This window comes from Monodon monoceros, unplaced genomic scaffold (genome assembly GCF_005190385.1).
Source record: "Monodon monoceros isolate NGI ecotype Baffin Bay Population unplaced genomic scaffold, NGI_Narwhal_1 Super_Scaffold_7, whole genome shotgun sequence".
Lineage (NCBI taxonomy): Eukaryota > Metazoa > Chordata > Mammalia > Artiodactyla > Monodontidae > Monodon > Monodon monoceros.
In genome coordinates, this window is record NW_021703784.1 from 47,841,344 (window position 1) to 47,856,656 (window position 15,313).

Consider the following 15,313-nt stretch of genomic DNA (forward strand, 5'->3'; position numbering starts at 1 on the left):
GATTTAAAATCTTGTCTACCGTAGAAACGAAGGAATTCAGCTTCCCTGAAGAAAGCGACTAAACCAAATACATTTCGTCCTCCTGTGCACGAGAGGGCGAAGCAGCAGGATATGAAGCAGCAAGAATGAGGGGCCCGCGGGACTACACTTCCCAGAAGGTCTCTGCGCGATCCCCCGGGATGCTCAGCGGCCGAGGACTGCACTTCCCAGGTTGCCGTGGGGCTAGACGTGACTCTGTCTCCCACTGAGCCAAACTGGAAATGGGCATTGGCTCTTCGGTGGGAGTTGGCTGTTGAGCTGTACATCTCATTGCCTGGAAACGGGAGCCGGAAGGTTCTCAAACAAGATTCCGCTTTCTTAGGGCGGTAACAGCGTGCACGGGTTAGGGAGGGGCGGTGAGAAAAGCGGAGCCGCTCTGAACCATGCTAGGGAACTGTGGGTCCGTCTGTGAGGAGGCCCAGCTTTGCGGGACAGCGGTGTGAGCCTGCGCCGAGAGACGCTCGTGTGACAGGCCGAAAACTACACTTCCCAGCATCCTCGCGGTACCAGAACTACCTTACCCAAAAGCCTGAGCGCGATTTATCCAGCCTTTCGCCCTCCCCCGCCAGCTGGAAAGCCGAAGACATGTGGGGTCGCTGGTTTGGGCGGCTACTGCGTTCTGAAGGCAGCGGGGCCCGCCGGGTTTCAAGTCCCCGCCGGCGTTTTTCCTCGGCCCTGAGGAGAGGTGAGAAAAGGCATCGCATCACCGATGCCTGCGTGCTCTGTAGAAAGACGGTGCCCGTGGTTCGTGCATGCTCGGGCGAGCGTGAGGCGAGGGTGCCACGCCTTCCAGCCCACTCCGGGTCCTGGCGACCCTGCTTCCGGGCCTCGCCCCGAGGGATTGAGGCGGGAGGGTCGAGGACGGAGAAGAGGACCGCCTTCCTCTTCGGAGGGCTTGCCTCTGAAGGCCTGGCTTCCCGCCTGGCTCCGCCACTAGAGCCCCGCCAGGCGTCTTTCTGAACCCTTCTCATTATTATCAAATGGGGCTGATAATCCCCGCCCTCTCGTAGGTGTGTCGGGAGCAACCGTAAGGTAATATGTGTTCGGAGAGGCCGTATATTTTTCGCGGCCTGTTCAGACTTAGACTGTGTTGCTTAGGTGCAGTCCTCGAACCCAGGTCTCTGGTAAACTACAGCGTACATTTCAGGTCAGGTCCGCTTTATTTTCGCTGATTTTCAGTACTCTGTAATCACCTAGTAGCCTTTCAAAAAAAAAAAAAAGGAAGGAAAAGAAAACGGGAATGCCGTAACTACAAGGGTTGACTGGGAGGCGCAGCTGTTAGCAGTGTGTCCTGGACGTTTGACTTTGAGAGACGTTTCCAGAATCTTCTTTCCCCTAATTTTAAAATTCTTTAAGGTTGTCCGCAGAGTAGGCACTTCGTAATAATCATTGTCTATTCACCTTAAATCTTCAGTGCCGGGTGAACTGAGCCGCCCAGTACCACTACTTTGTGCTGTTTTGCTCATTGTTTCGTTTTACTCACCCAAGCAAGACTGCAGTTGTAGATCCCCCATCTGTAAGACCGCTGTTTAGTTGCCAGGGTCCTTGGCAAGGTATTTGTACATATTTAGGTGTTTAGTATACACGCACATCATGATGGGCTTTACAAAATGGACGTAGCATTTTTTTGAACCCTGGAAAATCGCCGCAGCCTCAATCCTTTGTAAACTTTTAGAGCTAATACGATTTGTGTCCCTCTTCATTAAACAAATATTTATTGAATGTTTACTGGGTACAAGTAGTTTAAGCTTGCCTCATAATGTCAGTAATCAAGGAATTTGAAAACCTTGACCTCTGGCCAAGGGAAGGGTCTTAGTTAACTATCATCTAGTCCCATTCCCTATTTAAAGGTAAAGGAAGGCACAGGAAGGTTTGTCTAAGTTTTGTGACCAATAGTGCTGGATTCCTAGTTCATTACTACTTCCCAAACTTAGCAGAACATCAAAAACACTGGGGGTGCTTTAAAAAACACAGAGTTTTTGGCCCTCCCGCAGAACTACTGAGTCAGTCTGGAGAGGTGGACCCCATAGATCTCTCTGTTAGTTTATTATTTAATATATTAATCCGGATAATTCTCATGCATCTAGCAAAGCATACGTCTACAGACCAGCATGTAAAAATATATATTAATAATCACCCACGTCACTGAAGTGTTGCACCTCTGAAGTTAGCAGTAAATTTTAAAAATTCTTTAAGTATAGTTGATTTACAATGTTGTGTTAGTTTCAGCAGTGACTCAGTTATATATATATACACACACACACATATATATATTTTTCAGATTCTTTTCTATACTTTATTTTTGTCTTTTTAAAAAGTTTTTATTGAAATATAGTTGATTTACAATGTTGTGTTAGTTCCAAATGTATAGGAGAGTGATTCAGTTATACATATGTATATTCTTTTTTTACATTATCTTCCATTATAGGTTATTACAAGATATTGAGTATATCCATTATACTTTATTACAAGATATTAAATATAGTTCCCTTGCTATATAGTAGGACCTTGTTTTTTTAATCTATTTTATTGATATATATAGTAGTTTGTATCTGGTTTGTAGTAGTTTGTATCTGGTTTGGGTTTAGTTTGCTAAACCCAAACCCCTAATTTATCCCTCCTCCCACCCTTTCCCCCTTGGTAACCATAAGTTTGTTTTCTATGTCTGTGAGCTTATTTCTGTTTTGTAAATAAGTTCATTTGTATTATATTAGATGCCACATGTAAGTGATATCATATGATATTTGTCATTCTCTCTCTGACTTCATTTAGTATGATAGTCTCTAGGTCCATCCATGTTGCTGCAAACAGCATTATTTCGTTCTTTTTTATGGCTGAGTAATATTCTGTTGTACCACATCTTCTTTATCCATTCATCCATCAGTGGACATTTATGTTGCTTCCATGTCCTGGCTATTGTAAATAGTGCCACAGTGAACATTGGGGTGCATGTGTCTTTTCAAATTATGGCTTTCTCTGGATATATGCTGAGGAGTAGGATTGATGGATGATGTGGTAGCTCTGTTTTTATTTTATTTTATTTTATTTTATTTATTTATTTATTTATTGTAGTACACGGGCCTCTGACTATTGTGGCCTCTCCCGTTGCGGAGCACAGGCTCCGGACGCACAGGCTCAGCGGCCATGGCTCACGGGCCCAGCCGCTCCACGGCATGTGGGATCTTCCCAGACCGGGGCACGAACCCGTGTCCCCTGCATCGGCAGGCAGACTCTCAACCACTGCGCCACCTGGGAAGCCTTGTTTTTATTTTTTTTAAGGAACCTTCATACTGTTCTCCACAGTGGCTGTACCAATTGATATTCCCACCAACAGTGTAGGAAGGTTCCCTTCTCTCCACACCCTCTCCAGCATTTATTGTGTGTAGATTTTTTCATGATGGCCATTCTGACCGGTGTGAGGTGATACCTCATTGTAGTTTTGATTTGCATTTCTCTAATAATTAGTGATGTTGAGCATCTTTTCATGGGCTTTTGGCCATCTGTACGTCTTCTTTGGAGAAATGTCTATTTAGATCTTCCACCCATGTTTTGATTGGATTGTTTTGATATTGAGCTGCATGAGCTATTTGTATATTTTGGAGATTAATCCCTTGTCAGTCACTTCGTTTGCAAATATTTTCTCCCATTCTAAGGGTGGTCTTTGTTTTGTTTATGGTTTCCTTTGCTGTGCAGAAGCTTTTAAGTTTAATTTAGGTCACGCTTGTTTATTTTTGCTTTTACTTCTATTGCCTTGGGAGACTGACCAAAGAAAACATTGATATGATTTATGGCAGAGAATGTTTTGTCTATGTTTTCTTCTAGGAGTTTTATTGTGTCACGTCTTACATTTAAGTCTTTAAGCCATTTTGAGTTTATTTTTGTGTATGGTGTGAGGGAGTGGGGTTTTTTTGTTTTGGGGGGTTTTTTTTTTTTTTGGTTGCGACACACGACATGCAGGGTCCTTAGTTCCCCAACCAGGGATGGAACCCATGCCCCCTGCAGTGGAAACACAGAGTCTTAACCACTGGACCACCAGGGAAGTCCTGGGAGTGTCCTAACTTCATTGATTTACTTGCAGCTGTCCAGCTTTCCCAGCACCACTTGCTAAAGAGACTGTCTTTTCTCCTTTGTGTATTCTTGCCTCAGTTGTCAAAGATTAATTCATCATAGGTGTGTGGGTTTATTTCTGGGCTCTCTGTTCTGTTCCATTGATCTATATGTCTCTTTTTGTGCAATACCATGCTGTTAGGATTACTGTAAGCTTTATAGTATTGTCTGAAGTCTTGGAGGGTTATGCCTCCAGCTTTGTTCTTTTTCCTCAGGATTACTTTGGCAGTTGTGGGTGTGTTTTTTTTGTGGTTCCATATAAATTTTAGGATTGTTTGTTCTAGTTCTTTGAAAAATGTCATGGGTAATTTGATAGGGATCGCATTAAATCTGTACATTGCTTTAGGTAGTATGGCCATTTTAACAATATTAATTCTTCCGATCCAAGAGCATGGGATATCTTTCCATTTCTTTGAATCACCTTCAGTTTCCTTTATCAGTGTTTTATAGTTCTCAGCATATAAGTGTTTCACCTCCTTGGTCAGGTTTATTCCTAAGTTTTTGTTTTGTTTTGTTTTGATGCAGTTTTAAAAGGGATTGTTGTCTTACTTTCCCTTTCTGATATTTCATTTTTAGTGTAAAGAAGTGCAACCAATTTCTGTACATTAATCTTGTATCCTGCTACCTTGCTGAATTCGTTTATCAGTTCTGGTAGTTATTGTGTGGAGTCTTTAGGGTTTTATGTATATAGTGTCATGTCATTTGCATATAATGACAACTTTATCTCTTCTAATTTGGATACCTTTTCTTTTTCTTGTCTGATTGCTGTGGCTGGGACTTCTAATACTATGTTGAATAGAAGTGGTGAGAGTGGGCATCCTTGTCTTATTCCAGATTTTAGCAGGAAGGCTTTTAGCTCTTCACCATTGAGTTATGTCGGTTGTGGGATTGTCATAAATAGCTTTTATTATGTTGAGATATGTTCCCTTTATAGCCACTGTGGCAAGAGTTTCTATCATGAATGGATGTTGAATTTTATCAAGTGCATTTTCTGCATCTGTTGAGACAATCATGTGGTTTTTTTTGTATTTTCTTTTGTTGGTGTGGTTTATCACATTGATTAATATGCACATGTTGAACCATCTTTATGATCCTGGGATGAATCCAACTTGATCGTGGTGTATGATCCTTTTTATGTGTTGTTGGATTTGGTTTGCTGTTATTTTGTTGAGAATTTTTTCATCTATATTCATCAAAGATATTTGGCCTATAATTTTCTTTTTTGGTAGTGTCTTTGTGTTGTTTTGGTATCAGGGTGATGGTGGCTTCAGAGGATGACTTTGGAAGTGTTCCCTCCTCTTCAATCTTTTGGAAGAGTTTGAGAAGGATCAGTATAAGTTCTTCTTTGTATGTTTGGTAGAATTCTCCAGTGAAGCCATCCCAGTCCAGGACTTTTGTTTGCAGGGAGTTTTTAAATTATACATTCTAATTCACTTCTAGCAATTGGTTTGTTCGTATTCTCTCTTCTTGATTCAGTTTTGGTGGGCTCTATGTTTCTAGAAACTTGTCCATTTCTTCTAGGTTGATGAATTTATTGGCATATAATTATTCATAGTATTCTCTTACAGTTTTTTGTATTTCTGCAGTTTCAGTTGTTATTTCTCCTCTTTCATTTCTTATTTTGTTTATCTGGGTCCTCTCCCTTTTCTTCTTGGTGAGCCTGGCCAGATTTATAGATATTGTTTATCCTTTCAAAAAACCAGCTCTTGGTTTTTTGTTTGTTTGTTTTTAAGATTATTCTTTTTGTTTTGTTTTGGCCACACCACGCAGCTTGCAAGATCTTAGTTCCCCGACCAGGGATTGAACCCTTGCCCTCTGCAGTGGAAGCGCGGAGCCCTAACCATTGGACCATCAGGGATTTCCCCAGCTCTTGGTTTTATTGATTTTTTTTCCTACTTTCTTTTATTCGTTTGTTTGTTTGGTTTTTGCAGTACGCGGGCCTCCCACCGTTGTGGCCTCTCTCGTTGCGGAGCGCAGGCTCAGCGGCCATGGCTCATGGGCCCAGCCACTCTGCGGCATGTGGGACCTTCCTGGACTGGGGCACGAACCCGTGTCCCCTGCATCAGCAGGCGGACTCTCAACCACTGCGCCACCAGGGAAGCCCCTTACTTTCTTTTAATCTGTTTTATTTTCTCTCTCTTTCTCCCTCTTTTTTTTTTTTTTTGCACCATGCCGCATGGCTTGTGGGATCTTAGTTCCCCAACCGGGGATCAAACCCAGGCCCTTGGCAGTGAAAGCACAGAGTCCTAACCACTGGATCAACAGGGAATCCCTTTTTTTTAAAATTAATTCTTTATTTTGTTTACTTATTTATTTTGGCCATGCTGTGACTTGCGGGATCTTAGTTCCCCGACCAGAGATTGAACCCAGGCCAAGGCAGTGAAAGTGCCAAGTCCTAACCACTGCACCACCAGGGAACTCCTTATTTTCTCTCTAATCTTTATTATTTGCTTCCTCTGCTGACTTCAAGTTTCGTTCTTTTTCTAATTCTTTTAGCTGGTAGGTTAGATTATTTGAGATTTTTCTTGTTTTTTTTGAGGAAGGCCTGTATTGCTATTAACTTCCCTGTTAGAACTGCTTTTGCTGTGTCTATAGATTTTTTATGGTTGTGTTTTCATTGTCATTTGTCTCAAGGTATTTTAAAATTTCCTCTTTGATTTTGTCATTGACCCATTGGTTTTTTAGTAGCACATTGTTTACCCACCATGTAATGTTTCTTTTTCTGTGGTTGATTTCTAATTTCTTGCCATTGTAGTCGAAAAAGATGCTTGAAATAATTTCTATCCTCTTAAATTTTTGGAGGTTTGTTTCGTGTCCTAGTATATTGTCTGTCCTAGAGTATATTCCATGTGTGCTTGAAAAGAATGTGTATTCTGGGGTTTTTTTTGATGTAATGTCCTAAAGATATCAGTTAAGTCTAATTGTTCTATTGTGTCCTTTAGGATCTCTGTTGCCTCACTGATCTTCTGTCTGGGTGATCTGTCCATTGATGTCAGTGCAGTGTTAAAGTCTCCCACTATTATTGTATTTCCATCAGTTTCTCCCTTTATGACTGTTAGTATTTGTTTTATGTATTTAGGTGCTCCTATATTGAGTGTGTATATGTTAACGAGTGTAATATCCTTTCCTTGTGTTGATCCTTTTATCATTATACAGTGTCCTTCTTTATTTTCCTTTATGAGCTTTGTTTTACAGTCTATATTGTCAGTTTCAGTCTATGTGTCTTTGCCCTAAAGTGGGTTTCTTGTAGGCAGCATAATGTAGGTTCTTCTTTTATTACCCAGTCTGCCACTCGTGGTTGGAGCATTTAGTTCATTGACATTTAAGGTAATTATTGAATAAATAAATATTTTTATTTATTGCCATTTTAAACCTTGTTTTCCAGTTCATTTTGTATTTTTTCTTTGTTTCTTTTGCTTTTTGTATTTCTTTTTGTGGCTTGATGGTTTTCTTTTGTATTATGCTTGAGTACCTTTCTTTTTGGTGTCTGTGAATTTATTGTATGTTTTTGATTTGTGGTCACCTGGTTTCCAAATATGTTAACCCATTACTATGTCTACTTGCTTTAGACTGGTAGTTATATAAGCTCAAACGCAGTCTAAAAGATCAACATTTTCGTACTCCCTTTGACCACATTTTGTGATTTTGATGTCCTATTTTACATCTTCATGTTTATCCTTTTCTGTGCATTGTAGTTATAATTGCTTTCATAAAATTTTTTTCTTAATCTCTGTAGTGGTTTATTTAAGTGATTTACTTTCCTATTGTGATTTTCTCTTTCCTATAGATTCTTGCTTCTCTATTTAGAGAACACTTTTCAATATTTCTTTTAGGATAAGTCTAGTATTACTGTATTCTTTTAGTTTCTGCTTGTCTGAGAAATTTTTTATCTCTCCTTCTATTCTAAATGGTAATATTGCTGGGTAGAGTATCCTAGGCTGCAGGGTTTTCCCTTACTTTGAATATATCTTGCCACTCCAGGCCTGTAACGTTTCTGTAGAGAAATCAGCTGATAGCCTTATGGGGGTTCCCTTGTAACTAATTCTTTATTTTTCTCTTGCTGCCTTTAGAATCCTCTCTTTTTAACTTTTGCCATTTTAACTATAAAATATCTTGGTGTAGGTCTGTTTTGGTTTATCTTGTTTGGGACCCTCTTGTTTCCTGTACCTGGATATCTGTTTCCTTCTTTAGGCTTGGGAAGTTTTCAACCATAATTTTTTCAAATACATTTTCAATCCCCTTTTCTGTTTCTTCTCCTTCTGGGATCCCTATTACGCATAGATTGGCACACTTTATATTATCCCATAGGTCTTTTATGTTGCTTTCATCTTTTTTTTTCATTTGTCTTTCTGTCTGCTGTTCTGATTGGGTGATTTCCATTACTCTGTCTTCCAGATCACTTCTTTATTCTTCTCATTATTAATTTCCTGTTTATTGCCTTTAGTTTGGTTTTCATCTCAGCAAATGAGTTTTCTAGTTTAATTGGCTCCCCTTTATAGTTTCTAGTTCCTTGTGACAATGACCTGTATTTCTATCAATAGCTATTCTTAATTCCTTAAGTATTTTTATTACCTCCTTTTTGAACTCAGCGTTTAGTAGGCTGTACAGGTCTGTTTCATTGTTTCTTCTTTCAAGCTAGTTCTCTTGATCCTCTAATTTGGGGTGGTTCTTCTGCTGCTTAATTTTACTTATATTTCTCTGACTGAATTTAGGAGAAACAGTTATCTACTGTGGTCTTGAAGGGCTGTTTTTATGTTGGTGTGTCCCTGCATAGCTTCCATGAGTCTAATATTTTTGCTGTGAGGACACTTTTTAGTATGGATGCCTGCCACATATCTCCTCGGTGTGTTCTGGTCGTTATCCTCTTGATAGGGGGGTGTGATTGGTGTTGTGGTAACCAGAGCCTGCACTGGATGTTGAGCATCGTCTCACCTTTGGTCTGGTTGTCACAGCTCTGTCAGGGGCAGGGTTTGCTTGCACCCCAGTTGTTGGAGTAGAAGCCCCTAGATCCATGTCTGAGCTGTGGTGTAAGGTAGGCAGGACTGGAGTACTTCTTCTGGTAAAGGAGCCACTGAATATGCCTCCACAGGAGCTGTCCACCAGGAAGTGCACTCTGTCATGTTGCCTGTCATCCGTGTGTGCTCACAGAGTACACTGTTGTTGGCACTCTGTCATGTTGCCTGTCACCCGTGTGTGCTCACAGAGTACACTGTTGTTGGCACTGCGCTTGGCCCCACCTCAGCTGTCGGAATGCAGCAATCAGCCCAAATGTCCCTCAGGTGCTATGCTCACAAAGCCACCAGCACAGGTCCCTAGTGCATTTCCATTGCAATCACACAGGCACCAGTACTGCTGTGGGAGCCACAGAATTAGCCCAGACCCCAGCCCCACCTCTGTGTGCATGCTAATGCCAGACCTGCCCCAGCCATGGGAACACCAGTAAACAGCTCGGATGACCCACAGGCGCTGAGCTTACAAAGGCACCAGCATCATAAATCTGCCAAACTCTCACATCCTTGGAGATATGGCTCAGGTTTCAGCCCCACCTCTGGGTATGGGCAAGCCACTGGCACTTGCACGTTCCCAGAGCTAATAGAGTCAGAGCCATACCAGCTGTGAGCATGCTGATAATCAGGCTGCTATGGTGGGGTATCGCCTCTCCCTTCACACATGCATTAACAGTGGGGCTTCTGTGGCAGACCCAGGCTCCGTTCTGCACACACTCCCAGTTGCAGCCCGGATCACACTCCAGCCACCTTGTGCTATCTCTACTCAGACAACATCAGTCCTCTCCCCTGGTCTGTCTGCTGAAGCTCGAGTTTCAGCCCCCAGCCCCCAGGTGCGCTAGCAGATGTGCATCTCAGGATGGGGAGTGCAGTGAGGTGGCCAGGACTGGCTATGCTGGTCTCTGTTCTGCATGCTGCAAGCCAGTTGCTGCACTATTCCCTAAGTCTCTGAAGCGCCCTATCTATTCCAGCTGATCTCCCAGCCAGTGAAGGGGGTTCCCAGAGTGAGAAGCTTTTTTCTTTCACAGCTTCCTCCCAGGGGCATAGGTCCTGTCCCAATTCTTTTTTTTTTTTTTTCTTTAGTCCTACTGCATTACATGGTGATCTTTCTTGAAGCTTTGATTGTATCAGATCTGCCAGTGTTCACTGGGTATTCTGTGAGAATTGTTCCACATGTAGATGGATTTTTGATGTATTTGTGGGAGGAGGTGAGCTCCACGCCCTTCTATTTTGCCATCTTGATCTCTCCCCTGAGACAAATATTCTTCGCTTGGGCCGTCTGAGAAATGATTCTTAGTTTCTTTGCATGTGATTTACATAAAAATCACATGCCTACACAAAGTATTACCAGCTGCCTCTGCAGTTCTCCTACTCAGGAAAGAAAGCAGACCACTGTCAGAGTGAGGGAGGTGAGGGATGAAGAGCAGCAGCTATGTGTGGACTCTATAGTTTGCTTCAGTTTTACATTTTTTCTCAACTTTGATTCTTTGAAGAGCCAAAAAAGGTACAGAGTACAAATGTTGAAGAATATATTTATTATCGTTATTGTTTTCATAGAACTTTGGCCTATAGTGGCTGCTTTGACTTATAAATCTGACTGTGCATCAGGGCTACCTGTTAAGATTTTAAAGCATTATAGGCTTGGACTGTACCTCAGAACTACTACACAAATAACTCCTAACAGTTATGTTTAGGTATATTTATTCTTCAAAATCCTTACGGTTGAGTCTGCTATACAGATAGGGTTGAGAACCACTGGCCTACAGGATAAACTTTAAATACCATTGCATTGCAAGCCATGATCTTCACAGTCTGGGCCAGTCTATTTTTCTAGTCCATTCTCCCTATTCCCTGTATCTACTCTCCTACCTTTGTAGCAGTATTATAGAACTTGCCATTCTCCAGACACCAGATTTTTTTTTAATCTTCCTGAATGTTTCGTTTGTTTGTTTGTTTGTTTTTAGCAGAATCTGACTTGTATTTCTTCTTTTGGGACACGGTATAAAAACTAGCCTGGTTGTTTTACTCTGCTTCTCTTTAGGAAGTCCAACCAGGATATACGTTACATGAACTTTTTTTTTTTTTTTATGCAGCAGGTTTACATTTCCCTTATCATCTCCATTTCCAGTGTTACTCATTTAGAATAAATCTTGTTTGAGACCCCATGAATTTACAGAAATCCCCAACCTATTGCTAAAATCGCAAATCCAACTATTTTACAACTCATGAAGTGATTTTTATTGATTAATTTTAAAGGTATGAAGCATAAATATCCTTGTTAAGAGTTGGGTACTGTGAAGAGTGCTGAAGAAATATCTGTATAAGGAAGGCTACCTAGTTTTTGGCTTCCTTCTAAGACGGATTTTCAGGCACCATATTTATCTTCTAAGGAAACTATTATTACCCTCGCTTGTTACCTTCAGTTTCTGGCTGTGGTTCAGGGAGGGGGAACTCAGAGAAAACCTAGTGATAGGGTGACAAATATAGTCTGATTTGCCCTGGACTATCCATCCCTCAGTTCCAGGCCAAGTAAGATGATTGGTTGTTATACCTGGCACATTCTTAGAGTTGAAGAGATGGAACTGACAGTATGGGAGACTAAAATGACTTGAGTTCACAGAACAGATACCAAAGAGGAGAATGTGCACAGAGAGAGAACTTCAGAGATTAGCAAAGGATCCACTTAGAGTACTTAATGGAGTAGTGAACAGTGTGTACATATGAGAAGACTGCCTGAGACTAAAGAAAGAACCACCATATATATATATACCATATATGTACACACACGCACATGTATGTATAGTTACATATATTTAAGGAGAACAGTACCCCACACACCTACAGGACCAGGAACAATGTCTATTTCCATCAGCCAGATGGGAAAAAACTCATGATTCATGGGACATTGGGTAGGATACATTTAAGGGTTTTACCTCATTAGTTGGGGATAAATAACCCTAGACTGACCACTACTCTGGGCCTGAATAATGTATATTAAAATCCAGACCTAAAAAAATCAAACCGTTTCTGAGTAATTTCAGTGCATTCCAGAATGAAGCTCAAGAATACTTATAAATATATCCACCACCAAACAAGATAACAAACTTATTATTTAGCATCCAATCAAAAATCACCAAGCATGAAAAAATCAGGAACACACAACCTATAATGAAGAGAAAAAATCAATAATTTGAAACCAAGCTAGAACTGACAGATGTAAGAATTATCAGACATAAACATGTTTAAAAACTTAGAAGATATAGGAAAGGTAAATCTATCAAGTTGAGTTTTTAGATATCAAAACTAGGTTTTATATGAAAACTGCATTAGATAGAATTCCCAACAAATATGCGTTGCAATATAACTTGTCCTATGTGTCTCTTCCATCTGGTTGTTCCTGAGTTTGGTAGTCTTGATGTTGTCACAAAATAATGTTCCTTTCCTATGAATAAATTTTTAAAAAGTAAATAAAATTCTGCTGAGCTCAGAAAAAAAAATTAGTCTTGCAGAAGAGAAGATTGGAAAATTTGAAAATACAGCAATAAAAACCTATCCAAAGTGTAAAAGAATGTGGGAGGACGAGGTAGAAAAAAGGTTCCAGTGAGCTCGGAGACATCTTCAGTTGGCCTAATATATGTGTAACTTGAGGCCCAAAAATAGAAGGTAGCAAAAAAATTTTGAAGAAGTGATGGGTGAAAGTTTTCAAATTTGAGGGAAACTATAAAATGACGAAGCTCAACAAACACTCAAGTACAAGGAACATGAAGAAAACAACCAAGGCACATCATTATAAAATTTGTTTAAAGCAAAGATCAAAAAATAATAAAAACATCCAGAAAAAAAATGAAATAGGCATACTAAATACAGAGCAACAAAGATAAGACTGACATCAGATTTCTTCTTGAAAAAAATGCAATTGAGAAAACATTGAGGCACCATCTATAAATTACTAAAAGATAGAAAGCTGTCAAGCCAAGAATTTATTTAGGTCTTCTGCCCAAATTTTGATTGTATTATTTTTTGATATTTAGCTGTATAAACTGTATATTTTGGAAATTAATCCCTTGTCAGTTGCATCCTTTGCAAATATTTTCTCCCATTCCATAGTTTGTCTTTTTGTTTTTGTTTATGGTTGCCTTTGCTGTGCAAAAGCTTTTACGTTTAATTAGGTCTCATTTGTTTATTTTTGTTTTTATTTCTATTACTCTAGGAGACAGATCCGAAAAGATATCGCTGTGATTTACGTCAAAGAGTGTTCTATGTTTTCCTCTAGGAGCTTTATAGTATCTGGTCTCACATTTAGGTCTTTAATCCATTTTGAGTTTATTCTTGTGTATGGTTTTAGAGAATGTTCTAATTTAATTCTTTTACGTGTAGCTGTCCAGTTTTCCCAGCACCACTTATTGAAGAGACTGTCCCTTCTCCATTGTATATTCTTGCCTTCTTTGTCATAGATTAATTGATCATAAGTGCATGGGCTTATCTCTGGGCTTTCTATCCTGTTCCATTGATCTATATTTCTGTTTTTGTGCCAGTACCATATTGTCTTGATTACTGTAGCTTTGTAGTATAGTCTGAAGTCAGGGAGTCTAATTCCTCCAGCTCTGTTGTTTTCCCTCAAGACTACTTTGGCTATTGGGGGTCTTTTGAATCTCCATACAAATTTTAAGATTTTTTGTTCTAGTTCCGTAAAAAATGCCATTGGTAAATTGATAGGGATTGCATTGAATCTGTAGATTGCTTTGGGTAGTATAGTCATTTTCACAGTATTGATTCTTCCAATCCAAGAACAGGGTATATCTCTCCATCTGTTGGTATCATCTTTAATTTCTTTCATCAGTGTCTTATAGTTTTCTGCATACAGGTCTTTTGTCTCCCTAGGTAGGTTTATTCCTAGTTATTTTATTCTTTTTGTTGCAATGGTAAATGGGAGTGTTTCCTTAATTTCTCTTCCAGATTTTTCATCATTAGTGTATAGGACTGCAAGAGATTTCTGGGCATTACTTTTGCATCCTCCTACTTTACCAAATTCATTGATTAGCTCTAGTAGTTTTCTGGTGAAATCTTTAGGATTCTCTATGTATAGTATATCATGTCATCTGCAAACAGTGATAATTTTACTTCTTCTTTTCCAATTTGTATTCCTTTTATTTCTTTTTCTTTGATTGCCGTGGCTAGGAATTCCAAAACTATGTTGAATAATAGTGGTGAGAGTGGACATCCTTGTCTTGTTCCTGATCTTAGAGGAAATGCTTTCAGTTTTTCACCATTGAGAATGATGTTTGCTGTGGGTTTATCGTATATGGCCTTTATTATGTTGAAGTAGCTTCCCTCTATGCCCACTTTCTGGAGAGTTTTTATCATAAATGGGTGTTGAATTTTGTCAAAAGCTTTTTCTGCATCTATTGAAATGATCATATGGTTTTTATTCTTCAATTTGTTTTTATGGTGTATTACATTGATTGATTTGTGTATATTGAAGAATCCTTGCATCCCTGGGATAAATCCCACTTGATCATGGTGTATGATCCTTTTAATGTGTTGTTGGATTCTGTTTGCTAGTATTTTGTTGAGGATTTTTGCATCTATATTCATCAATGATATCGGTCTGTAATTTTCTTTTTTTATATAGTATCTTTGTCTGGTTTTGGTATCAGGGTGATGGTGGCCTCATAGAATGAGTTTGGGAGTGTTCCTTCCTCCGCAATCTTTTGGAAAAGTTTGAGAAGGAAGGGTGTTAGCTCTTCTCTAAATTTTTGATAGAATTCACCTGTGAAGCCATCTGGTCCTGACTTTTGTTTGTTGGAAGATTTTTAATCACAGTTTCAATTTCATTACTTGCGATTGGTCTGTTCATATTTTCTATTTCTTCCTGGTTCAGTCTTAGAAGGTTATACCTTTCTAAGAATTTGTCCATTTCTTCCAGGTTGTCCATTTTATTGGCATAGAGTTTCTTGTAGTAGTCTCAGGATGCTTTGTATTTCTGCAATGTCTGTTGTAACTTCTTTTTCATTTCTAATTTTATTGATTTGAGTCCTCTCCCTCTTTTTCTTGATGAGTCTGGCCAGTGGTTTATCAATTTTGTTTATCTTCTCAAAGAACCAGCTTTTAGTTTTATTACTCTTTGCTATTGTTTTCTTTGTTTTTATTTCATTTATTCC

General features: G+C 39.6%; 1 protein-coding gene across 7 annotated transcripts in view; it reads left to right on the forward strand.

The window, feature by feature from the left end:
- The first annotated feature begins 273 nt into the window (after window positions 1–273).
- CCDC90B (coiled-coil domain containing 90B) overlaps window positions 274–15,313 on the forward strand; it is a 52,166-nt gene continuing 37,126 nt past the window's right edge. For 3 of the 7 annotated variants that reach the window (XM_029207102.1, XM_029207101.1, XM_029207099.1), the window contains exon 1: window positions 590–724. In XM_029207102.1, coding sequence (XP_029062935.1) covers window positions 625–724 — 100 coding nt within the window. In that variant the 5' untranslated portion in view covers window positions 590–624. Of the gene's footprint in view, window positions 725–929; window positions 1,072–15,313 lie in introns of those variants that run through there. The other 4 variants (XM_029207103.1, XM_029207107.1, XM_029207100.1 and 1 more) reach the window with 3 other exon arrangements.